Source organism: Halichoerus grypus, chromosome 4 (assembly GCF_964656455.1).
Source record: "Halichoerus grypus chromosome 4, mHalGry1.hap1.1, whole genome shotgun sequence".
Classification (NCBI taxonomy): domain Eukaryota; kingdom Metazoa; phylum Chordata; class Mammalia; order Carnivora; family Phocidae; genus Halichoerus; species Halichoerus grypus.
The window spans coordinates 66,346,198-66,373,574 of NC_135715.1; the positions used below are offsets into that span (position 1 = coordinate 66,346,198).

General features: G+C 33.9%; 1 protein-coding gene across 4 annotated transcripts in view; it reads right to left on the bottom strand.

The window, feature by feature from the left end:
- NBEA (neurobeachin) overlaps positions 1 to 27,377 on the bottom strand; it is a 694,224-nt gene that overhangs the window by 528,931 nt on the left and 137,916 nt on the right. For all 4 annotated transcript variants that reach the window (XM_078070461.1, XM_078070460.1, XM_078070459.1 and 1 more), the window contains exons 9-10: positions 21,052 to 21,249; positions 20,302 to 20,435 (exon numbers count right to left, since the gene is read on the bottom strand). In XM_078070461.1, coding sequence (XP_077926587.1) covers positions 20,302 to 20,435; positions 21,052 to 21,249 — 332 coding nt within the window. The remainder of the gene's footprint in view (positions 1 to 20,301; positions 20,436 to 21,051; positions 21,250 to 27,377) is intronic.

Here is a 27,377-nt window from a genome sequence, read left to right on the forward strand (position 1 = left end):
CTAAAACTGAATGCAATAGCAATACCACATCTTTTCAAAAAAAACTCTTTAAAATAGGTATATTTGACATGGTGGATGTAATAGTAAATAGATGGCCATCTTCGAAGAGGTACATTTTCAAACATAATTTAACAAACTTACCAGTAACTAAAATGCATCGGATTGCTGCAGGGCTCACAATAAACTTGCAAAATTCTGTGTACTGCCATACAAAATTTCTCTCCATTCTTGCCTATTTCCAACTCCCCTAGATACAAAGGCAAATATAAAGGATACTTCAGCCCATTCCTATATCTCCTACATACCACTTCCTGTCTAGACACATCAGTTCATCTGTAGAGGATCTAAGTATATAGGATAACCGAAAACCAAGTATCTGTCAGCCAAAACTAGTATACACAACATAGAAGATTCTCTTGAAAAGTATAGCAATACCTAGAAAGAGATTTTCATGGAATATTTTACCTGATAGACAAAAAGTGTACTGACTTTTATCTCATAAAGTAAAATTGCTAAACTTTTCAATAGACACTACTATAACATATCATGTTCTATACGTAGTAATTCTACTTCAGGAATAGTTAAGGGTCTTTAATAATCCTGTCTCCCTTTAAGGAAAATGACACTAACAATCTATAGGGTTATTCTTAAAAATAATTACCATCTTCCAGTTCTTAAAAAGCTCCCATTAAATTAGAAAATAGTATTTATTTCAAGTAACATACTCATAAAGGGCTAAGCCTTAGGAAAAATGAAGAAAATAGTATAATAATACCTCCAATGACTTAGCATATTTATTATCTCTCTAGAGCTTTCTGGTCCATATTATTAAAGAATACCACATAGTCTTGGCCCACAAATACCTGAGAATATTTAAAAACTATGTAAGAACATGACTAATTTATGTTTCTAATGAAAAATATGTACTATATTTAGGTTCCATTAAAATTTATATATAAATTTTGACTTGATTTTAATATAACTTTATCCATTTCAGTTTGTCTATTATTTATTTTTTAAAAGAAACTAATGTCATGTCATGTGATCCTAAAACTTTTATCTTTGAGGTATTTGATTATTTAAAGATGTAATATAAAGACAGACCTAATGTATAACTGAAATGACTGAGATTGAATATGTAACTTAAGTTCAGTTCAAAGGCAGTTCTTAGGATACAGAAACTGGCTTTTCAATCTGCTTTGTACTGAAACAAGCCAAGTACCTCAGCTAGACGAACTGCTTAAATACACAGAGAAGAATGGAATTCATAATGTAAAAAATTAAAGATTGCCCAAGATCCAACATCTCCTCCCCTTTTAAAAGGATGTTTTTAATATCTTAAGAAACACTATGGACAAAGTAATTGCCAGAATAAATTCAGAAGTAGATTAAGTTTCATTAAGATTAAGGTACCAGTAAGGGGAGAAAATCTTTTGATTTTTGTTCATAAGGTTTCATCTTTTATGTAGCTTAATTTGGTATTAGATACATTAAAATCTTGCAAAGGATGATTAAAATTATATATAATATCTAATACCATTGTTTCTATGCTATTTCTTTGACTAGAAAACTTTTCTGAGATGAGAGTGATCAGAGCAGGAACAAAACTGTAAAAGAAATCAACTCAAGTCCATACTCAAGATAATTTCTCACTCAAAACAATTAATTTCTAGTGACACACATGCAAAAAAAAACCTCACAAAAGTTAGGAGAGTTAAATTCCTTCACAGTTCAAAATTAGAAAGCTCTAAACCAAAGTTTCTAAACCAGGTACATTTAACGGTCACTTTTAGACAATGTATTCCTGAAGATGAGCTCTTAAAAGAACATTGCCTACCTGCCTATGTATGCAATGAACCTGATACACAAACTGTCACATTCATCAGTTCGGACATCAAGTGAAGATACATGTTGAAATAAGTAAAATACATTTATCTGCAGAGTCAAATAAGGAAAACAGTGAAATGCAGCACAGTAAAATGTAAGGACAGATGGAATACACTGGGAGCACATGAAATCATTAAGCCTGCCCTTAGCTGTGAAATCTCTCGGTAATTTCCACCTTTTCTTACAGCCTGATAAGGAGACAGGCAGCCTTATAAACTGAATTTGCTACCACTGTCATGGCTATTTAAGAGTATTCTTTAAAGGCCCTATTTTAAAGTTAATCAGGCTATTACACATTTTTATCTTCTTCTGGTAACACATTTTGATTTTATGTTTCATCAGCCTATTTTATTTCTGACAAAATATAGTATAGCCAAAAAGTCAAAGTTTATAAACTTGTGACTGAAATATGTCAAAATCTGTCTTATATAGGAAATAAAATTTTAAAATTTTTACTTCCAAAGGAATTTATTCTAAACCTCTTATGACATAGTTATATGTTAGTATAGAGTATCTACCGGTATTTACATAGTTTGAGAACAAAATAGCCTTTTGATCAGCTCCATTCATAACTCTAAATAGCCAATAGATATATACTAAAAAGGCTCTACTGTAGAAGAAATAACTCTCAAAGCCTATCAGTTTACAATTTAATCCCAATTGAAAAATGACCACTTCCAATGCTCTAAATGTGTTTGACCCTTTATGAAAATTGAGTGGACGTGCTAGAGTAACCACGTGTAATCCACGGATACATGAATACTTCAGAAATTTCATGATGTAACTTCCTAACACCTAGGAAGTTCAAAATTTCAAAAGTAAAATAGAGAGGTTATAATGACACATGTGTGACCTTAACTATGTATGCATCCTCTAATGTCCTTCAAGATCAAAATACGCCACAGCAGGGAGGCCAAATGGCCAGTTCCTTTATCCTGGTGCTAGCTCCATTTTCAGCCAAGCCCAGCCTATTTAACAGAAGCAGGATTAAAAAGTATACCCTGGAAGTGCTAAAATTATCCAATAAAGAAAATAAATATTACAACAGCTGACTACACAGAAAGCTGAAATAATTATTTGGTATTCAGGCTTTACAGGAATTTTCTATCATTTTTAATTATCTTTTAAATAATCAGGCAAAAAAAAAAAAACCCAAAAAATCCTGACTTTTCTTATTTCTTCTTTTCTTTTGTGTGTGTGTGTACAATTCTGAAAATGGAAGATATGTAGATTTGTATAAACCCACCACAATCAAGATACAGATCAGTTCCATCACACCAAGAAAACCTTCATTTATCCTATCCCTTTACAGCTTTACAATCACATTCTTCCAACTCCCATAATCTTGAATAACTACTCATCTCTTATCTATCACTACAGTTCTGACATTTCAAGAATGTCATATAAATTGAATCATATAATATGGAACCTTCTGAGTTTGTCTTTCTGACCTCAACATACTGCCTTTGCGATGCATCCAAGTAGTTGTATATGTCAAGAGTTTATTCCTCTAAATACTGAATAGTATTTCATTTTATAAATGGATTGCCACAGTCTGTGTACGTTTGAGTTGTATCTAGTTAACAACAATTATGAATAGGACTACTATAAACATTCATGTAAAGGCTTCTGTGTGAACACAGTTTTCATTCATTTCTCATAAATACAAACCTATGAGTAGAGAGGCTGAATTATAAGGTAAGTGTGTATGTTTAACTTTGTAATAAACTGCCAAACTGCCAGAGTGGCTGTAACACTTGGCAATCCCACCAGTAATATATTCTAGTTGCTTCTCATCCTTGCCAGCACATGGCACCATGAGTAATTTTTATTTTGGCGATTCTACTATGTGTGTAGTTGCATCTTATACTAGTTTTAATATACATTACCCTATTCATTAATGATACTGAACATCTTTTCATGTGCTATTTTGACATCCTTATATCCGCTTTGGTCAAGTGTCTGTTCAAGTTTTAGCCCATTTTTTTAATTGGATTTTATGTTTTCCTACTATTAAAGTTTAAGGGACTTCTTTGTATATTCTTGATATAATCCTTTGTCAAGTAAAGATTTTTTACCATCTTCCTCCAGTCTGTAACATGTCTTTTCATTGCATCTTTTGCAAACTAAAAGATTTTAACTTTGATGAAGTCAAAGTCAAATTATCAAATTTTTGTCCTTTATGTACATGCTTTTATTGTCATGTCTAAAATGATGTTGCCTAGTCTAGATCACAAGATTCTCCCCTATGTTTTCTTCTAAAAGGTCTACAGTTTTATATTTTACATTTAGAGTTAATTTTGAGTTAATTTTTTTTAAGGTGTGAGGTTTAGGTCGAGCCATTTTTTGGCATACAACTATCCTTCCTCCCTTAGATCGATTTTGTACCTTTGCCACAAATCAATTGTCCATAGGTGTGTGGGACTATTTCTAGACTCTATTCTGTTGTAGAGATACATGTGTCTATTGCCTTGCTGATATCACATACTGTATTCATTATTAGAGGTTTATAGTACGTCTTAAAGCCAGGAAGTATTATTCCTTCAACTTTATTCTTCTTCAAAGTCATTTTAGTTATCCTAGTTACTTTAACTTTCCATATAAATTTAGAATCACCTCACATATATCAACAAACAAATCTAGTCAGGATTTAAGTTAGTATTGTGTTAAATCTAGAGATCAATTCAATGACATCTTTACTATGTTGAGTCTTCGTATACATAAACACAATATATCTAATCATTTACTTAATACTTCCATTTCTTTTATCAGCGATCTGTGGATTTCAGCACACAGATCCTTACATGTTTTAGACATTTATATTTTCAATATTTAAATTTCTGAAGCTATTGTTAAAGGTATTTTTCATTTGGTTTCCTACTACACATTGTTAATGCACAGAAATAAAATTTATTTTTGCATGAGAAACTTGTCTTTTGCAAATTTTCTGAACTTGCTTACTAGAATTCTGTGTGTGTTAATCCTTATGAATTTTTTTACATAGACAATCATGTCATTTGTAAAAGGGATAGTTCTATTTTTTCCTTTCCAACCTGAATGACTTTTCGTTCTTTATCTTGCTTCAATGCAATGGTTAGACCTCTGATTCAGATCAGAATCACAACGGTATGGCTCAGAGCTGAATTCACACACAATGTTAGTGAGCCACTTCCAAAGTTCTTCCCTTTCCATGATTTCCCCAATAATTTCTGGTTGTGGGGCTCTTCTTTTCATTTCTGCTGTCAAAATGCTAGTGCTTCAGTTTCCTCACTCTGCTGCACACTTTTATAATGCTGCTCAAATCCAGGGCAAACCAGCAGTAAGAGAGAGATAAAACAAAGCAATATAGAGGTTTCTGGTTCTGAAAGTAAAAATCCTGGAATCCATGAGTCCATCAATTCTATCAAATAAAGCTGAACAGACTGATAAATCAACAACTCTTCTAGGATCCAATAAAAGAGGAGAAGAACAGGGCAAACCGATGCCCCCAAGATTGGGGAGACAAACAGCAAACTACAGGGAGTCATGGGTTATCAGAGCAGAGACTCACAAGTGGAAACCACTGTGGCAAACAGCACCCAGGTAGGGAAAACTGAACTGTAACTGACAAATTGCTGGAATCTCAGTGCTTTCAACCCCTCCTGTCATAGAGAGGACTCTACATTAACAGTATGATTTATTTCCAGGAGATCAACCAGGTTTTCTTAATAAATATCAGAAAAATCCTCCCAGGCTTCCCAGGAAAAGGAAAATGAACTTGAAATATACCAGAGCAATCTGTTAATGAGGCCTGCCCTCAGGAGAAACTAGTTAACCAATCCTAACCTGCTGAGGTATTCTAAGAGCCTAACTGACCTAGAGAAGGGAAATATCCAACTACAGTCAACTATAGTCATCTTCTCCCACCTAAGGGGGCTGAAAAAATGTTCACAGTCCAGAGGCACAGGCTGACTAAAAGACTAATATTTAATTACAGGGCTAAGGATGCTTTCTCTCCCCAACACCTCACCACATTACTACAGGCCTATTTATAGCAGTTCCTTTTACCAAGTACATGGTATCTGACTATCAAGAAAAAATTATGCTAAGCCCTTATGTTAAGGGCTCTAATGGATAAAAGAGACATCATAAAAGAACAAATGCACAATGTAAAAGCAGAGAGATGGAATTCCTAAGAAAGAACAAAAAAGAAATGCTAGCAATAAAAAATACTGTAAAAGAAATGAAAAGTGTGTTTGATGGGAATATTAGTAGACTGAATATGGCTGAGGAAAAAAAACCTGTAAACTAGAGTATATATCAATAGAATCCTGAAAAACCCAAAACCAAAGAGAACAAAATCTGAAAAAAAAAAAAAAAAGAAAAAGAAAGAAAAGAATACCAAGGACTGTGGGACAACTACAAAATGTGTAACATACACATAATGGGAATACCAGAAGGAGAAGAATGCTAGAAAGGAACAGAAGAAATATTTTTAAAAAACAATGATTGAGAATTGCCCCCAAATTTTTATCAGAAACCAAATGACAGATTCAGAAAACTCAGAGAACATCAATCAAGATAAATGTCAAAATAAACTATACCTAGGTACATCATGTTCAAATTACAGAAAATCAAACATAACAAAAAATTCTTATAAGAAGCCAAAGGGAAAAAACACAATATCAAGAGTGGAAATAAGATAAGAATTACATCTGATTTTCCTCAGAAACCATGCAAGCAAGAAGAGAATGGAGTGGAAAATTTAAAGTGATGAGAAATAAAACAAAAAAACAAAAAAGCCCAGCAGTCTCAAGTTCTCTACCCTGAAAAATTATCCTTCAAAAGTGAAGGAGAAATAAAGACTTTCTCAGACAAAAATTGAGGAAATTTATTGCTAGTAGACCTGGCTTGCAAAAAATGTTAATAAATATTCTTTAGAGAGAAGGAAAATAATAATAGGTCAGAAACTTGGATCTATATAAAGAAAAGCAAGAGCACTAAAGAAGGAATACTGAAGGTAAAATAAAAATTTTTATTTTTTAATTCTAAATTGATCTAAGACACAACAGTTTATTCAAAATAATAATAGCAACACTGTATTTCATTATGTATGCTTATACATTTATGCATTTGTATATATGATTATGTATGCTTATATATGAAATTAATGGCATATGAAGTTAATGACAGCAAGGATACTAGAGATAAGAAAAAGGAATGATTATTTTGTTGTTATGAAGTACACACAATACCCATGAAGTTGTATACTCTTGATAGTAGACATTAGTTGCAAACTCTATGGCAACCATTTAAAAAGGTTAAAAAAGTAATTTTAACTGATATGCTTCTAAGAAAGGAGAGAAAATGGAATTATATAAAATTCTTACTTAAAATCAAAAAAGGCAGGAAAAAAGTAGAAGACAAAAGTAGGAACAAAGAACAAGACAACAAATATAAAACAGTAACAAACATGGTAGATATTAATCCAATTATATAAATAATCAACTTGCAGGTCAATGTCTAAATGCATCAGTTAAAGGTCAGAAACTGTCAGAATGAAGTGAAAAACACAACCCACCTATATGTTGTCTAAAAGAAACCTAGTTTAAATATAAAGACACATATAGATTAAAAGTATATATATAGGAACAAAGTATACCATGCTAACAACAATCCAAAAAAATAGAAGTACCTACATTAATCTTGTACAGGGCAGTCTTCAAAGCAAGGAAAGTTATCAGAGATTAAGAAGGGCATTATATAATGATAAAGGAGTCAATTCTTCAGAAGACATTACATTTCTTCAAGTATACGTGCCTAACAACAGAGCATCAAACTATGTGAGGCAAATACCGCTAAAACTGCAAGGAGAAACAGATGAACCTACTGTCACCCTTGGAGATTTCAACACCTCTCTCAGAAATAGACAAATACAGCAGGCAGAAAATCAGTTAGGACATAGTTGAACTCAACAACACCAACAAATAACTGGAGATAATTGATATCTCTACACGACTTCATCTGACAACAGCTGAATACATATTTCTCTCAAGCTCACATGGAACATTCACTAAGCTAGATCCCATTCAGGGCTATAAACAACATTTTACAAATTAAAGAGAATAAAAATCATACAATGTCTACTCTCAGATCACAATAAAATTAATAATTAGAAATCAGTAACAGAAAGATAACTGGAAAATCCTGTAACACAAAGAGAGTAAAAGCACACCTCTAAATAACATGAGTCAATGAAATCTCAAGAGATATTAAAAATATTTTGAATGAAATGAAAACACAACTTAGTAAAATTTTTGGAATGGAGTGAAAGCAATGCTTACAAGGAAATTTATAGCATCGAATGCTGTGATACTGTGATTTATAATACCAATGTACATATTTGGTCTTCATCCCAGTTTCTGGCACAAAGTTCCTAAAACCCTTGAAATTTCCTAAGTGATGGGTGTGAGAAAGATATCTTTTGTCATGTTAATGAGATGACCTTTGGAACTCACCTAAGGAGGACAACTAGTTGCCAGTGAAGCCAGTCATGTGATTAGAAGGTTGGAACTTTCAATCCCACCTCCCCCACCCTATCTGGCAGGGAAGGAGAGAACCTGGACACGGAGTCCAATCACCAACGGCCAATGATTGAATCAATCATACCTATGTAATGAAGCCTCCATAAAATCATAAAGGACAGGTTCAGAGAGCGGGTCTGCAAGCATGTGCAGAGGAAGGCAGAGTGGCCTGCCGAGGGCATGGTAGCTCTGTGCCCTTTCCCCATACATTGCCCTATGCATTTCTTCCATCTGGATGTTCATCTAAACGTTCATCCGTATCTTTCATCATAATAAACCAGAAATCCAGTCAGTAAAATATTTCCCTGTGCTCTGTGAGACTCTCCAGCAAATTAATTCAACTGAAGGAGGTGGTAGAGGAACGTCTGATTGATAGTCAGTCTGTCACGGGTCCAGGTAACACCAGGCATCAGAAGACCAAGGAGGGGGTTGTTCGAATCTCCAATCTATAGTCAGTTGGTCAAAAGCACAGGTGATAATCTGGGCTTGTGACTGGTGTCTAAAGTCAGAGCACCAGTCTTCTATGACTGCTCCCTTAACATGTGGGATCTGACACTATCTCCAAGTAGATAGTATTAGAATTGAATTAAATTGTAGGACAACCAGCTAGTGTTACACAGAACTGTCTGGTGGTAACAGTGGTACAGGGAACTACCTCTCCACACACTGGAATTGTGTTCAAACCTCTATTATGCACCTGTAGAAAAGAAGAAAGATCTAAAATAATAATCTACATTTCCACCTTAGGAAACTAGAAAAAGAAGAGTAAACTAAATCCAAAGTAAACACAAAAAAAGAAATAATAAGAATTAAGGTATAAATGAAAGCAATTGAGAAGAGGAAATCAAGAGAGAAAATCAATGGAACAAAAAGCTGGTTCACTGAAAATATCCATAAAATTGATTAAGACTCTAGCCAGTCTAAGAAAAAGAGAGGACACAAAATACTAATATCAGAGGGGCGCCTGGGTGGCTCAGACGGTTAAGCGTCTGCCTTCGGCTCAGGTCATGATCCCGGGGTCCTGGGATCGAGTCCCGCATCGGGCTCCCTGCTAGGCGGGGAGCCTGCTTCTCCCTCTGCCTCTGCCTCTCTCTCTCTCTCTCTGACTCTCATGAATAAATAAATAAAACATTTAAAAAAAAATACTAGTATCAGAAATGAAAGAAGGGATATAACCTCAGATCCTATGGAAATTAAAAGGACAAAAAGGAACAATTCTATGCCCACAGATTTGATAACATAATGAGAAGGACCAGTTACCTAAAAGACACAACCTGTCAAAGCTCACACAAAAAGAAAGGTATCCTGAACAGACCTGTATCTATTAAAGAAACTGACTCAGTATTTAACAATTTTCCAAAACAGAAAGCACCAGGCCCAGATGGGTTCACTAGTGAATTCTACCAAACACTTTAAATGGAAAGAAATTATACCAATTCTCTACAGTATCTTTCAGAGGACTGAAGCAGAGTAACTACTTCCTAACTCATTCTTTGAGCCCAACATCACTCTAATATCAAAACCAGACAAAAACATTATAAGAAAACTACAGACCAGTATCTCCCATGAACATAAATGCAAAAAACCTCAACAAATTGTATCCAAAAAAGTATAAAAAGAATTATACAACACAACCAAGTGGGATTTCTCCACAGTATGCAAGGCTAGTTCAAGATTCAAAATCAATTAGTATCATCTATCACATCAACAGGCTGAAAAAGAAAAATGGCATGTTCGTATCAATAGATGCAGAAAAAGCATTTGACACAATTCAACAACAATTCATGATAAAAACTCATAGTGAACAAGGAACTTTCTCAACTTGATAAAAACTATCTATAAAAACCAGCTACAGGGTGCCTGGGTGGCTCAGTCGGTTAAGCATCTGCCTTCGGCTCAGGTTATAGTCTCAGGATCCTGGGATTGAGCCCCGAGATGAGTCCTGTGATGCGCTCCCCACTCAATAGGGAGCCTGCTTCTCCCTCTCCCTCCACCCTTCCCCTACCCACCCCATGCTCCCTCACTCGCTCTCTCCTGCTCTCTCTTTCTCTAATAAATAAAATCTTAAAAAAAAAAAAACAAAACCTACAGCTAACATCATACTTGATGAAAAACTCAAAGTTTTCCCACTAAGATCAGACACAAGGCAATGATGTCCCCTCTCACCATTCCTTTTCCACATCATACTAGGAGTCCTTGCTATTGTGAGAAAAAAAGAAAAAAAGGAAACATATACAAATTGGTAAGGAAGACATGAAACTGTCTTTGTTTGCAGGTGGCATGATTATCTGTGTGGAAAATCCAAAAGAATCCACAAAAAACCTCTTGGAACTAATAAGCAATTATAGCAAGCTTGCAGGATACAGATTAATTTAAAAAGTCATCTGTTTTCCCACAAACCAACAATGAACAAGTGGAATCTGAAATTAAAATTTCAGTACCATTTACTTTAGCACCCCCCAAAAATACTTATTTTTGTGTAAATCTAACAAAATATATACAAGATCTATATGATAAAAATTATAAAACTCTCCAGAATTATATAAAAAAATGAACTAAATAAATGGAGAGATATTCCAGGTGGATGAATAGAAGGAATAAATATCAAGATGTCAGTTCTTCCCAAATTGATCTATAGGTTCAGTGCAATATTAGTCAAAAACCCAGTAAGTTATTTTATGGATAGTCACAATATATTCCAAAATTTATATAAAGAGGCAAAAAATAGCCAACAAAGTACTAAAGAACAAAGTTGGAAGACTGACACTACTAACCTCAAGACTTACTATAAAGCTATAGTAATCAAGACAGTGTGGAATTGGTGAAAGAATAAAAAATAGATCAACGGATGGAACAGAAGAGAGAGCCAAGAAATAGACACCAATAAATAGAGTCGACTGATCTTTGACAAATGAGCAAAGGAAATACAATGGAGCAAAGTGTCTTCAACAATGCTGCTGGAAAAATTGGTCAACCACATGAAAAAGTAAATCTAGAAAACAGACCTTACATGCTTCACAAAAGTCTACTCAAAACGGATCACAGACTTAAATGTAAAATGCAAAACTAAGTAACTCCTAAAAGATAACATAAGAAAAAACCTAGATGACCTTGAGTATGGTGATGACTTTTTAGATAAACATCAAAGAAACAATCCATGAAGAAATAATTAATAAGTTGGACTTCATTAAAATTAAAATCTTCTCCAGGAAAGACAATATCAAGAGAATTAAAAGACAAGCTACAGATTGGGAGAAAATATTTGCCAAAGACATATCTGATGAAAGGACTGTTATCCAAAATATAAAAGAACTCTTAAAACTGAACAATAAGAAAACAAACAAGCTGATTAAAAACTGAACCCAAGTCCTGAACAGACACCTCACTGAAGCAGATAAAGAATGACAAATAAGCTCAGGAAACAAACTGAGGGTTGCTGGAGTGGGGGATGGGGGGGGGAGGGATGGGGTGACTGGGTGATGGACACTGGGGAGGGTATGGGTTCTGGTAAGCGCTGTGAATTGTGCAAGACTGTTGAATCTCAGATCTGTACCTCTGAAACAAATAATGCAATATATGTTAAGAAAGAAAAAAAGAAGAAGAAGAATGTAGCAGGAGGGGAAGAATGAAGGGGGGGAAATCGGAGGGGGAGAAGAACCATGAGAGACAATGGACTCTGAAAAACAAACTGAGAGTTCTAGAGGGGAGGGGGTTGGGAGGATGGGTTAGCCTGGTGATGGGTATTGAGGAGGGCACGTTCTGCATGGAGCACTGGGTGTTATGCACAAACAATGAATCATGGAACACTATATCTAAAACTAATGATGTAATGTATGGGGATTAACATAACAATTAAAAAATTAAAAAAAAAAAAAAAAGAATGACAAATAAGGATATAAAAAGATGCTCCACATCACGTCATCAGGTAAATGCAAATAAAAACAATGAGATACCACTACACACCTTCTACAGTGGCCAGATTCCAGAACACTGACAACACCAAATGCTAGTGAGGTTATGGAGCAACAGGAATTCTCATTCACTGCTGGTGGAAGGCAGAAAATGGTATGGGCACTTTGGAAGACAGTTGAGAGGTTTCTTACAAAACTAAACATACTTTTATCATATAAACCAGCAATCATCCTCCTTGGTATCTACCCAAAGGAGTTGAAAACTTACACCCACAGAAAAACCTGCAAAATGTTTGCAGCTGCTTTAGTCGTAATTTCCAAAACTTGGAAACAACCAAGATGTCCTTCGATAGGTGAATGAATAAATAAACTGTGCTACATACAGACAAAGGAATATATATATTCAGTGCTAAGAAGAAATGAACCATCAAGTCATGAAAAGCCATGGAGGGATCCTAACTGTATATTACTAAGTGAAAGAAGACAATCTGAGAAGCTTACATACTATGTGATTTCAACTATGACATTGTGGAAATGACAAAACTATTAGCGACAATAAAAAGACCAGTGGTTTCCAGGGGGAGAGTGTGAGCAGGAAAAAGATGAATAAGTGGAGCACAAAAAATTTTTAGGGAAGTGCAAATACTTTATAGGTATATGTCATTATACTTTTGTCCAAACCCACAGAATGTAAAACACCAAGAGGGAATTCTAAGATACACTACAGACTTTGAATGATTATATTGTAACAATTTAGTTTCATCCTTGGTAAAAAAATGTGTCATTCTGGTGAGTGACGCTGATTAAGGGGGATGGTATGCATGTGTGGGGAAAGGGAGTGCATGGGAAATCTCTCTATCTTCTTCTTGATTTTATTGTAAACCCAAACCTGCTCTAAAAAAATGAAGTCTTTCACAAAAATTAAAACTAATTCTAAAATTTAAAAACAAAAAGAATATCAAAAGCAACAGAAATTACACAAAGAAGAAAGTTTTGGGTTTTTATTTAAGGCATGTTGATTTTGAGATACCTTCTACATGGTTTGGGTATATGGACCTAAATAGAAGATAGCTAGAAAAAAAGCTTTGGGACTTCTCAGCCTAGAGTAATAAGACCATGGACCTAGAAACAAAATAAAGTAAAAGCAAATAAAATTACAGTACTAAATTGACTGGAATCTCCTGATGATGCCTTATTAATTCTTTTCTTAAAGATTCAACTCAGTGCACATAATGGTCATCACATCCAGGAAAGAGTAAGGGAAAAGAGCTTCAACACTGGGGAGACTCTTAGTATTATACCCACTTTTCATTAGAAAATCTGGGCTTCTGAAGGTGAAGAGATCAACATATGACAATAGTTCTTATAAAAGCAAATAATATTTATCTTAGTTTTAGACTCTATGATTATCATAAAATCAAAATCAATTAAGAATTTTTCTTACTTTCAAAAGGAATATAAAGAGAGAAAAGTTAGAAGAAATGAATGCTATTTCATGTGAAAAATAAGATTGTGACAAGATTGATTGAAATATAAAAGGAGAAACTATGTGGATATACAAACTAGAGGAAAATTAAGGCAACTAATTCAGTAAAGATGTGCTTATGGTTGCCAAAATTTCTGCAACAAATAATTTGCAGTTACCCCTTTGACAAAACAATTATGTTTTTTTGGGGGGGGCAGCAAAGATAAAGCAAAAGCCTTGCCTTTTATAGAGTAAAATTATGTGCTGTAAAATGAAATAGCATAAACTAACATAGCATTAAAAATGCATTTCACTAAATTTAAAGGAAACTTTTTATGAAAGAATCATTGTGAGAGCAATCACTCATTATAAAAAACACTTTAAAATGGACTATAAGACACCAGCTTATTTGAAAAGTCAATAAATCATAAGTCATAAATCTAGAATAAAACAAAATATCCACTCTTGTTGACAGCTGACAAATTTATTAAATTGCTAGATGTACTACAACTTTTATTATTAGATATCTCTTGTAGAGACTCCACAGAGTAGAAAGGACTTGCCTGACAAGAGGAAGTTACTTGAACATTAAATTATAGTTTCCTTATGTTTCAGGCAGAATGCTTAATGTATTTTATTTTTTACTTCTTAAAAATTAATTTTCACAGTAAATTCAATATAAATTCCATTTTACTTTAGTTAAATCTCACTAAATAAATTATTATTTGCTTTTTTCTCCTCTAATAGTAGTAATCCATGTACCTCAAATACACTTTTTGTGTCTGTTTTACTTAAAGAATTTTCATTAATAATTTAGTAAACTAAAAAAGGCAAACTAGCAAATATATATAGTAAGAAGTGACAGACATACATTCTTTCTGAAAAAATATAAAGGGAATATAATTTGATAGGTGTATATTTAAAAATACTTAAATGCTTTTGGAAACCAAAATACTATATTCTACATATATTAACAATAACCTTCACAAGAGAGACAATCATTATCAACAGGTACTGATTTCACTTCTTTGCCAACTGAAATCAATCACATTTCATTTTTTTGTCAATTGGGTTAAAACTATATAATAAAATTTTGACATTGTATGTGTAATAGGTAATTTTCCCTGAACTAACAATCAGAAAACATGGTTGGACAAACGATTTTTAAGTCACTTCAAAGCGTAAGGGAAAATCTGGTTTAGGTAGTCACTGAAAATACTGAAATTTCCAGGCAATTTTGTTGGTTTACACATAACAGTAGTGCTAATCAGGACTTTACAATGAAATTTTTAACTAAAGGAATGGCTTAATTATTAAGGGAGTTATAAAATTCAAGATAATCATTGGAATAACTGATGAGCAAAATACATTTTAAGAAAAAAAAATCTTTGGGGAGCCTGGGTGGCTCAGTCGGTTAAGCGTCCAACTCTTGATTTTGGCTCAGGTCATGATCTCAGGGTTGTGAGATCCATCCCAGTGTCAGGCTCCACACTGGGCTGGAGCCTGCTTGGGATTCTCTCTCTCCCTCCCCCTCTGCCCCTTCCCACCCCTCTTCCTCTCCCCCTCTGAAAGAAAGAAACAAAGAAAGAAAGAAAGAAGAAAAAAAGGAAAAAAAATCTTCATTTAAGTTCACTAAACAATTAATGAGTCATTAACATTCACATTACAAGAAGATTCTTAATGATAGGTCACTGACATAAATTCCTATGGGATTCCCTAAATTTTTTTATATCTCACATTCCATCAAGCAGTCTACCAAACAACTTGTATCATAACTAAAAACAAAAAGAACAGTTTTCTGAGAAAAATATTTATATATTTAAAAGAATTCATTTAAACTATCACTCGAGATTGAATTTTAATTTGTAAAATTTTTCAGTTAAAACAGCATTAGAAATAAATTTTAGTAATACAAAATTATATCACATCATATAGTCTACATCAACAGACTAATAACCACTGAGGAAAGAGAGAGAACACATTCAATGTCTACTACGTACCAGAAAGTATGATAGATATTTCGCATAGACTAGCTTAGTTTAATTCATTTTACAGTCAGATAAAGTTGGCATTACTAAAAATCATTCCACAGTTAGCAAAAGTGATTCACAGAGTTGTCCACAGTGGTTTAGAGGGAGGGCTCTGGAGTCAGGCTTTCAGGATTAGGATTCTGGTTCTAATGTGCCACTTAAGTCTTGTGCCTTGAGGAAGTTACTCAGTTTTTCTCTCCCTCATCAGCAGAAAGTATTGGATGAGATAATACAGTCACAGAGACTGGCACATAGTAAGTACTCAGTAAATGCCATGTACTACTACTACTAACACCCTCGAACAATCTTATCACCTAAGATCAGATAGTACAGAACACTGGTTTGAGTCTTAATCTGTCTGATACAAAAGAAGTCCTGCTCATTGCATCACATTGTCACTAATGAGAATTTCTTGCTTAGTGTATTTTTAGTTGTTTGATAAACAAAAGCCTATTTATACCTTGCCCCAGAAAACATATTTTTTCAAAGCAAATTCTTCCCATATCACACCATTAGGAAGGTTTATTTTATATCATGTAAAGAATTTAACAACATATGTTCTGAAAAAAAGGAGGGTGGACCAAATGAGAAAGATATGTCATTTACAATGTATCTGATCATCCAAATCAAAGGAAAATCAAATTTTTAATTTATGGAGTCATTCTGAGATACAAAATACAAAAAATATGATTACTTCAAGATTAGAGTTATACTTCTTGAAATAATTTATTAATTATTTGTTCATTCTTTTAGTCATTAAAACCATTTATTAAATGTCTAATTAAAGGCAATTTGTTTAGTTATTGCTCTCAATATTCACTGGACTGAGATTGACAAGTCCAATATAAAATAGTTCCTGAGGAATGACAAAACATCCAAAAAAAACATCCAAACAGCTTTGATCACTTGGAAGAATTACTCAAGGTGATCACAGGGCTTGAGAATCATTATGAATAGAATGAAATCAAAATGGTAACTACATACTGGCCTAATTTACTTATCAAAAACAGGTAACATCAAAAATACTGTTTGTGATGCCACAAGCTATTTAACTCAGTTCAGTAATATTTATCTACTCATTTTGTTGGTGAATTTTTTTGTGCCATGATAAAAGCTAAAACTATGTGTTAAAAGAAAAGGTGACAAAAAAGTGTTATTCCTGGAAATTTAAGTACTAAAGGGGCAGCTATACAAGATCCAAAAACCAGCTAAAGAAAAATCATCTTAAACCCTTCCAGGCTTTCTTTGACTTGGTGTTGGCTTCAAAACTTGAGTTAACACATCCTCTATTTTAAGCCACTATATCTAGAAAATGGATAGTTCAAAACCAGTTTTCATCACTACAATTAAAGTTCAAAATATAAGTCCTAATTAATAACTTAAGTCTCTATTGTAAATACTATCACTGATAGAAGTTCAAATATAAAGTAATACAGCCCATATTATAACAACCAATTTCCAAGATTAAGGATATATAATTTTTAAAATATAAAACCATAGTATTAGAGATACTCTTGTAGATCATCTAGCCCACTGTCATGGTAACAAAACCCAGCATGTACTGAGTGCTTACTATAATGATCTATGTATTTTATCACATTTAATCTAAATAATCCAATGTGCTATTATTATTGCAATTTTATAATGGTGGAAACGGAAGCACAAAATTGTTAACATATTCAAGGGTGCACTAATAATACAATAAACCCGGGATTTGAACCCAAGTCTGTCTGACTTGGAAGTCCACACATATAACAACCATAATACATAGTCTTCATGATAAAACAAAGCCACAAAAATTCTGCACAAGGCCTATTTATAAAGGCTCCAGAAAATAAGATTTTTCCTTCAATAAATTATTTTAATACTAACCCCCCATGTAGAGTAAAACTCATCAAGATTTCTAAGGACAGTATAATAGTACCACCAGAGAAACAATAAAAAGTTTCATAAAAAAGGATTACTGAGTGGAGGAAACAACATGGAAACTAAAGCTTCAGCTTGAAACACAGAAGACAGAGAAGTAACTGATTTTATAGCTTAGCTCAATTTCTCCAAAAAGTAATTAAAAGTTAGATAATATTATAATTGTTGGCATATATTTATTATGCAAACAGATTTTCAAAAAAAGAATATAATTTTCTCTGGAAATTTAAAAACTTCAAATAGGTTCTCCTTCATCTAGAATAATTTAATAACAACTAAAAATAAGAGGATATGTCCTATTTCAAGGTCTCATTCATCTGTATGAATTTATGATATAGCCAGAAAACAAGAAATTCTATTGACCCTTGCCCTACAGCTAAGAATCTGGGTTTTTCAGGTAGAGGGAGAAGTCCCATTTAGTAACTTGGTTTTAAAACTTTAAAAACCAAAAGACTGTACCACTGATGCACACACTTATCTGTAACGGCCCCCTTCAAAACTTGAAATAACAAAAGACTATTATTACTGATAGATACAATTTTCCACAAAAGAGCCAACCTCAGACATCAAGGGCTTTGACACAATTAATGCAAAAGTATTAGATAAGAATTCAAAATAGCACATAACTGAATTGCAGGGTAGCTTGGAATTGGGTATGTATTATTACTAAAGAGGATAGTGATACTTTTCTTATTATATGTTTTCTGTTGGATTTAAACTAAGAACATGTATATCACTGCAAAAGTTGAAGTTATTTATTACAGAGAAAAATTAAGATGAATGATACAAAAGAACTAAAACCAAATAAAAATGAAAATCAGAATGCTGACCCCTTACATTGTCTTCTAACTCCATGATGAAATAAATACAGTTTAAATACCAAAATATAAACATTAAAATGAGTTTTGAAGACAGGCAATGAAAAATAACCATGTGCCCTGGATGAATGGACCAGATAACCTGTTAAAATATGATTTTAGCACTAAGATTTTAAAATAGCTATTTATGTAGATATAAATTATTGTGACACTTTTAGTTATAACATTTTCAAACTATATAATCTTTCTACTTTTTCTTCACAAAGCAGCAAATTCCATTTCAGGTTAAAATGATTATAGACAATATTAATTCATAAGGAATATTTAAATTACACATGGGAGTTTTTCTACAGGCTACTTCATCCCCAACTTCTTTTCATAGAACTTACTAAGTTTTTAATTACTGATTCCAATGTATATTGGTTCACTTAGATGATAAAGAGCAAAACATTTGAATTTACATCCAGGACTGAAATTTAAAGTTTTATCTTTCCACTAGGCTGATATCCACCCCTCCCGATGAAATTATTTAAGATCTTATAGCAAAATAGTATCACAGTAGGGCATGACTTCAGGATTCTTTTTTACTTCAAAGCTTTTTACTTCAAGACTCCAACTTTTACATTGATATAAAAGAAAGCATGACCCATGGATAGGAGCTGGGTGTTGTAAGTGTACAGGTCACATTTATACTCATGTTTATACTGTACATAAAGGTAGTCTCAGTACAGGAATAATATTATTAGCAATTAAAACAGAATTTTGTTAATAGCTTATTTAGATAATAAATATGAGAAAATCATGTTACATTTCAATGGACTTTATTTTCCCATCTTTGCTTTATTCACTAGGTTTTCCAACAATTCAAAATTGGATGATCCATGAAGAACTTCACATATATGTGTACATACTAGGGAAGCATTCCTATATTGCTTCTGGATTAAAAAAGAATGTTTACCTATGTGATTTTCTCTTAAAATTTTCCAAACATAGCAATGTACAGATTAAAAATAGTTGTTAAAATTCACATTTAACTTCTTATAGAAATGATTCTAAGAGACAAAATTAAATCAGCATTTGATGCATGAGGTATGTTTTAATAAAAAGGAACAAAGCTACAGAATTGCACATGAAATAAACCTAATTAGAAAATAACTGAATTTTTATATAAACATGGATATGCCACTGGGTAGATTTGGATTCTCATATATGAACTATATATAAAAGAAAGTTACTATCAATTAATATTATACTAGTATTATGATAACATAAGTATAAAATAATACTAATATATAATATATAAATTATGTAACTATTATCAAATACCACTTTTTCAGAATAAACTTTAACGTAGTAATTTTGTTTAAGCTAACAGGATTTCATGGATGATCCAAACCATAAGCATTTCCAAAGGATAAGGTTAGGACTAATATTTTTCCTCAATTTTTATTAAAATCATTATGCTACATCTGGTAAGAAGTTTTGATTTATTATCAAGCAAGTCATTTCTTTATGATTGTAAGTGTGAAGTTTTAATATTGTATGAATATAAATCTGCCTTAGTCTAAAGATACTAAAGATTTATTAGCACTTCAGGGATAAAAACCAAATATTATAATACATATACACAGCATCAACTGTGCCAGGCATAATCTAAGTGTATAAAAATTATAAGAAATTACAAATTTAAAGAAAACTTACCAGACAGTTGTTTCCACTTGACTGTCATTGAGCTGCCGATTGTCCAGTTGGGCAAAAAGTGGAAAAAGCACTTGAATCCCTCCAATTGAATGAATTGCACTATGAATTGAATGTGTTACTATAGCTTTCACATCCTACGTTCAAAAACAAAAATGTGTATTAAACTCCTGAAGCATGAAGTTATCACTATTTCCTTGTTCCAAATAACTTTGTAAAAAATTTTTAAAACATAGATATTTTAAATCCCTCAATTATAAAATTTTTGATACACATATAAAATACAAATGTGAAATATCTTTGCCAACCACTTCTAAATTTGAATAAGTTGAGATTTTTACACTGAAAATATGAAGCTATAAATCAAAACACAATTTAGAATAAGAAATACTATTAGTAGATTTAAAGATTTCCAAGTAATTTTTATATGGGGGTGTTATACTAGTACATTCTTAAAGCAAAGTATATTTTTGTGTCTAACAACTATCTGTTCAGCTAATCAACTGATTTTATCTCAAAGGATTATAGAACAGACAAGATAACAGAGATTACAGATTCCCTACTAAGGAGACTGACTAGTCCAGGGTAAATTATATTGCCAAAAAATAAAAATAAGAAAATAAGGGAGAAGGTGAAAATGTCATTCAAAGAACTAGAAAAAAAAAAGGAAAAATAAATAGCAACTATAGATCTACAGATTAGCAAGCTTTAATACGTAAATGAGAACATTAAACTAAGCTACTATTCACCAACCTGGAGCATTAGAGCATGTGGGGAATGAACAAAAATTGATGCATTTTCCTTTGGTGATGATTCCAAGCATAGCTGAGCATCGGTGGCCTTAGCATTATATGTAAATGCAATACTACTTGCAAGTTTCCCATCATACAGAACCTGTTTATGATGTTCTGCCAAATGAATGTCACTCTCAGATTTAAATTTGAAGGTGCTCTGAAAAAATAAAACTAAATTAAATACTCTTTTTAAATGTAACATAATAAAACTCTAAAGTTTTAAAGCAGAGAAACATTTAAAATAATAGACAATTTGTTTTGACCCTTCCAAGTGTCAGGCATTAGTGGTATTATATTATTTCGTTATTCTCACTTCAATTCTATGAGTTAAATTTTACTCATCATGTTAATAAACACACTCAGATCTGAATATTTTTTTTATTGTTTTTGATTATTTTTAAAATAATTTCATTAGAAAAAATATAAAGCCAGATGTTATTACATCTGTAGTAAAAGGATTTTGATTTAATATTTCATAACATAAATTTAATTTTTCTGGTTAACACATTCAAGAATATTTACATGAGTAAACAGTACCCGGTACATGAATTACTACTATAGAAAAATGATTATCATTTAAGACTATGAAAAATGTTTATATGCAAAAATATTTATGTCTCTACTATAAAAAGTATATCAGCATATTGAGTAACAATAATACCCACAAAAGTAACAAAAAGTTAAACCCAGAAGAAAGTTTCACTAAAACATGTAACCAAATGGCCAAAGACACATGAAAAAGTCTCGACATCACTCGGCATCAGGGAAATCCAAATCAAAACCTCAATGAGATACCACCTCACACCAGTCAGAATGGCTAAAATTAACAAGTCAGGAAATGACAGATATTGGCGAGGATGCAGAGAAAGGGGAAACTTCCTACACTGTTGGTGGGAATACAAGCTGGTGCAGCCACTCTGGAAAACAGTATGGAGGTTCCTCAAAAAGTTGAAAATAGAGATACCCTATGACCCAGCAATTGCACTCCTGGGTATTTACCCCAAAGACAGAAATGCAGTGATCTGAAGGGGCACATGCACCCCAATATTTATATCAGCAATGTCAACAATAGCCAAACTATGGAAAGAGCCAAGATGTCCATCAACAGATGAATGGATAAAGAAGATGTGGTGTACACTCACACACACACACACACACACACACAATGGAATATTATGCAGCCATCAAAAAATTGAAATCTTGCCATTTGCAACAACGTGGATGGAACTAGAGGATATTATGCTAAGCGAAATAAGTCAATCAGACAAAGACTATTATCATATGATCTCACTGAAATGTGGAATTTGAGAAAAAAGGCAGAGGATCATAAGGGAAGGGAGGGAAAAAAGAAACAAGATGAAACTAGAGAAGAACACAAACCATAAGAAACTCTTAATCTCAGGAAACAAACTGAAGGTTGCTGGAGTGGAGGAGGGTGGGAGAGATGGGGTGGGTGGGTGATGGACACTGGGGAGGGTATGTGCTATGGTGAGTGCTACGAATTGTGTTAGACTGATGAATCACAGACCTGTACCCCTGAAACAAATAACACATTATATGTTAATAAAAAGAAAAAAATAAAACAAAAAAACATGTCACCACTTTATATAGAGAAATAACAAAAATGTACGAGTTGTAATTAAGGTTGTTAGAGGGGGGAGGAGCAAGATGGCAGAGGAGTAGGAGACCTAAATTTCGTCTGGTCCCAGGAATTCAGCTAGATAGGGATCAAACCATTCTGAACACCTACGAACTCAAAAGGAGATCAAAGAAAAGAAAAGCAGCAACTCTCTGAACAGAAAAACGACCACTTTCTGGAAGGTCTCTTCTGATTTGTTTAATATATATCGTTCTGGGGTCGTAGTTACCCCGTTAGCATTTTGTTCTCTCATTCATCTATTCTCCTCTGGACAAGATGACAAGACGGAAAAAAATCACCTCAAAAAAAAGGACAAGAGACAGTACCGACTGCCAGAGACCTAAGCAATATGGACATTAGTAAGATATGGAAACTAGAGTTCAGAATGACGATTTTAAAGATACTAGCTGGGATTGAAAAAAGGATGGAAGATATTACAGAAACCCTTTCTGGAAAAATGAAAGAAATAAAATCTAACCAAGTCAAAATCAAAAAGGCTAATAATGAGGTGCAATTAAAAATGGAGGCTCTAACTGCTAGGATAAATGAGGCAGAAGATAGAATTAGTGATATAGAAGACCAAATGATGGGAAAAAAAGAAGCTGAGAAAAAGAGAGATAAACAACTGCTGAATCACGAGGGCAGATTTGAGAGATAAGTGATATCATAAGACGAAATAATATTAGAATAATTGGGATCCCAGAAGAAGAAAGAGAGAGAGGGGCAGAAGGTATATTGGAGAAATTATAGCAGAGAACTTCCCTAACTGGAGGAAGGAAACAGGCATCAAAATCCAGGAGGCACAGAAAACCCCCCTCAAGATCAATAAAAATAGGTCAACACCCCAACATCTAATAGTAAAACTTATGAGTCTCAGAGAAAATTCTGAGCAGCTCGGGACAAGAGATCTGTGACCTACAATGGTAGAAACATTAGACTGGCAACAGACCTATCCACAGAGCCTGGCAGGCCAGAAAGGACTGGCAGGATATATTCAGAGCACTAAATGAGAAAAATATGCAGCCAAGAATACTATATCCAGCTAGGCTGTCATTGAAAATAGAAGGAGAGACAAAAACTTCCAGGACAAACAAAAACTAAAGGAATTTGCAAACACAAAACCAGCCCTACAAGAAATATTGAAACAGGTCCTCTAAGCGAAGAGAGAGCCTAAAAGTAACATAGACCACAGAGGAACACAGACAATATACAGTAACAGTCACCTTACAGGCAATACAATGGCACTAAATTCCTATCTTTCAATAATTACCCTGAATGTAAATGGGCTAAATGCCCCAATCAAAAGACACAGGCTATCACAATGGATATAAAAACAAGACCCATCGATATGCTGTCTGCAAGAGACTCATTTTAGACCCAAAGACACCCCCAGATTGAAAGTGAGGGGGTGGAAAACCATTTACCATGCTAATGGAAACCAAAAGAAAGCTGGAGTGGCAATCCTTATATCAGACAAATTAGATTTTAAACCAAAGACTATAATGAGAGATGAGGAAGAACACTATATCATACTTAAAGGGTCTACCCAACAAGAAGATCTAACAATTGTAAATATCTATGCCCCTAACATGGGAGCAGCCAATTATATAAGGCAATTAATAACAAAACCAAAGAAACACATTGACAACAATACAATAATAGTGGGGGACATTAACAGCCCCCTCACTGAAACGGACGGATCATCTAAGCAAAAGATCAACAAGGAAATAAAGACTTTAAATGACATACTGGACCAAATGGACTTCACAGATATATTCAGAATATTCCATCCCAAAGCAACAGAATACACATTCTTCTCTAGTGCCCATGGGACATTCTCCAGAACAGATAACATCCTAGGTCACAAATTAGGTCTCAACCGGTACCAAAAGATTGGGATCATTCCCTGCATATTTTCGGACCACAATGCTTTGAAACTAGAACTCAATCACAAGAGGAAAGTCGGAAAGAACTCAAATACATGGAGGCTAAAGAGCATCCTACTAAAGAATGAATGGGTCAACCAGGAAATTAAAGAAGAATTAAAAAAATTCATGGAAACAAATGAAAATGAAAACACAACTGTTCAAAATCATTGGGATGCACAAAGCAGTCCTATACCAATACAAGCCTTTCTCAAGAAACAAGAAAGGTCTCAAATACACAACTTAACCCTCACCTAAAGGAGCTGGAGAAAGAACAGCAAATAAAGCTTAAGCCCAGCAGGAGAAGAGAAATAATAAAGATCAGAGCAGAAATCAATGAAATATAGAAACCAAAAGAACGGTAGAACAGATCAACGAAACTAGGAGGTGGTTCTTTGAAAGAATTAACAAGATTGATAAACCCCTGGCCAGACTTATCAAAAAGAAAAGAGAAAGGACCCAAATCAACAAAATCATGAATGAAAGAGGAGACATCACAACTGACACCAAAGAAATACAATTTTAAGAACATATTATGAGCAACTATATGCCAGCAAATTAGATAATCTGGAAGAAATGGATGCATACTAGAGATGTATCAACTACCAAAACTGAACCAGGAAGAAATAGAATACTGAACAGATCTATAACCACTAAGGAAATTGAAGCAGTAATCAGAAATCTCCCAACAAACAAAAGCCCAGGCCAGATGGCTTCCCAGGGGAATTCTACCAACCATTTCAAGAAGAATTAATACCTATTCTTCTGAAACTGTTCCAAAAAATAGAAAGGGAAGGAAAACTTCCAAACTCGTTTTATGAGGCCACCATTACCTTGATCCAAAAACCAGACAAAGACACCATCAAAAAGGAGAATTACAGACCAGTATCCTTGATGAACAGGGATGCAAAAATTCTCACCAAAATACTAGCCAATAGGATCCAACAGTACTTTATTTTTTTATTTTTATTTTTTAAAGATTTTATTTATTTATTTGAGAGAGAGAGAGAGAATGAGAGAGAGAGCATGAGGGGGGGAGCATCAGAGGGAGAAGCAGACTCCCCGCCGAGCAGGGAGCCCGATGTGGGACTCGATCCCTGGACTCCAGGATCATGACCTGAGCCGAAGGCAGTTGCTCAACCAACTGAGCCACCCAGGCGCCCCAGATCCAACAGTACTTTAAAAGCATTATTCACCACGACCAAGTGGGATTTATCCCTGGGCTGCAAGGTTGGTTCAACAACCACAAATCAATCAATGTGATACAATACATTAATCAAAGAAAGAACAAGAACCATATGATCCTCTCAATAGATGCAGAAAAAGCATTTGACAAGGTACAGCATCCTTTCTTGATCAAAACTCTTCAGAGTATAGGGATAGAGGGTACATATCTCAATATCATAAAAGCCATCTATGAAAAACCCACAGCGAATATCATTCTCAATGGGGAAAAATAGAGCTTTCCTCCTAAGGTCAGGAACATGGCAGGGATGTCCACTATCACCACTGCTACTCAACATAGTATTAGAAGTCCTAGCCACAGCAATCAGACAACAAAAAGAAATAAAAGGCATCCAACTCGGCAAAGAAGTCAAACTTTCACTGTTTGCAGATGATATGATACTTTATGCGGAAAACCCAAAAGACTCCACCCCAAAACTGCCAGAACTCATACAGGAATTCAGTAAAGTGGCAGGATATAAAATCAATGTACAGAAATCAATGGCATTCCTATACACCAACAACAAGACAGAAGAAAGAGAAATTAAGGAGTCGATCCCATTTATAATTGCACCCAAAACCATAAGATACCTAGGAATATATCTAACCAAAGAGGCAAAGAATCTGTACTCAGAAAATTATAAAATACTCATGAAAGAAATTGAGGAAGACACAAAAAAATGGAAAAACATTCCATGCTCATGGATTGGAAGAACAAATATTGTAAAGATGTCAATGCTACCTAGAGCAATCTGCACATTCAATGCAATCCCTATCAAAATACCATCCACTTTTTTCAAAGAAATGGAGCAAATAATCCTAAAATTTGTATGAAACCAGAAAAGGCCCCGAATAGCCAGAGGAAAGTTGAAAAATAAAAGCAAAGCTGGTGGCATCACAATTCCAGACTTCAAGCTCTATTACAAAGCTGTCATCATCAAGACAGTATGGTACTAGCACAAAACAGACACATAGATCAATGGAACAGAATAGAGAGCCCAGAAATGGACCCTCAACTCTATGGTCAACTAATCTTCAACAAAGCAGGAAAGAAGGTCCAATGGAGAAAGACAGTGTCTTCAACAAATGGTGCTGGGAAAATTGGACAACCACATGCAGAAAAATGAAACTGTACCATTTCCTTACACCACACACAAAAATAGACTCAAAATGGCTGAAAGACCTAAATGTGAGACAAGAGTCCATCAAAATCCTAAAGGAGAACATAGGCAGCAACCTCTTCGACCTCAGCCGCAGCAACTTCTTCATAGAAACATCGCCAAAGGCAAGGGAAGCAAGGGCAAAAATGAACTATTGGGACTTCATCAAGATAATAAGCTTTTGCACGGCAAAAGAGACAGTCAACAAAACCAAAAGACAACCGACAGAATGGGAGAAGATATTTGCAAATGACATATCAGATAAAGGGCTAGTATCCAAAATCTATAAAGAACTTATCAAACTCAACACCCAAAGAACAAATGATCCAATCAAGAA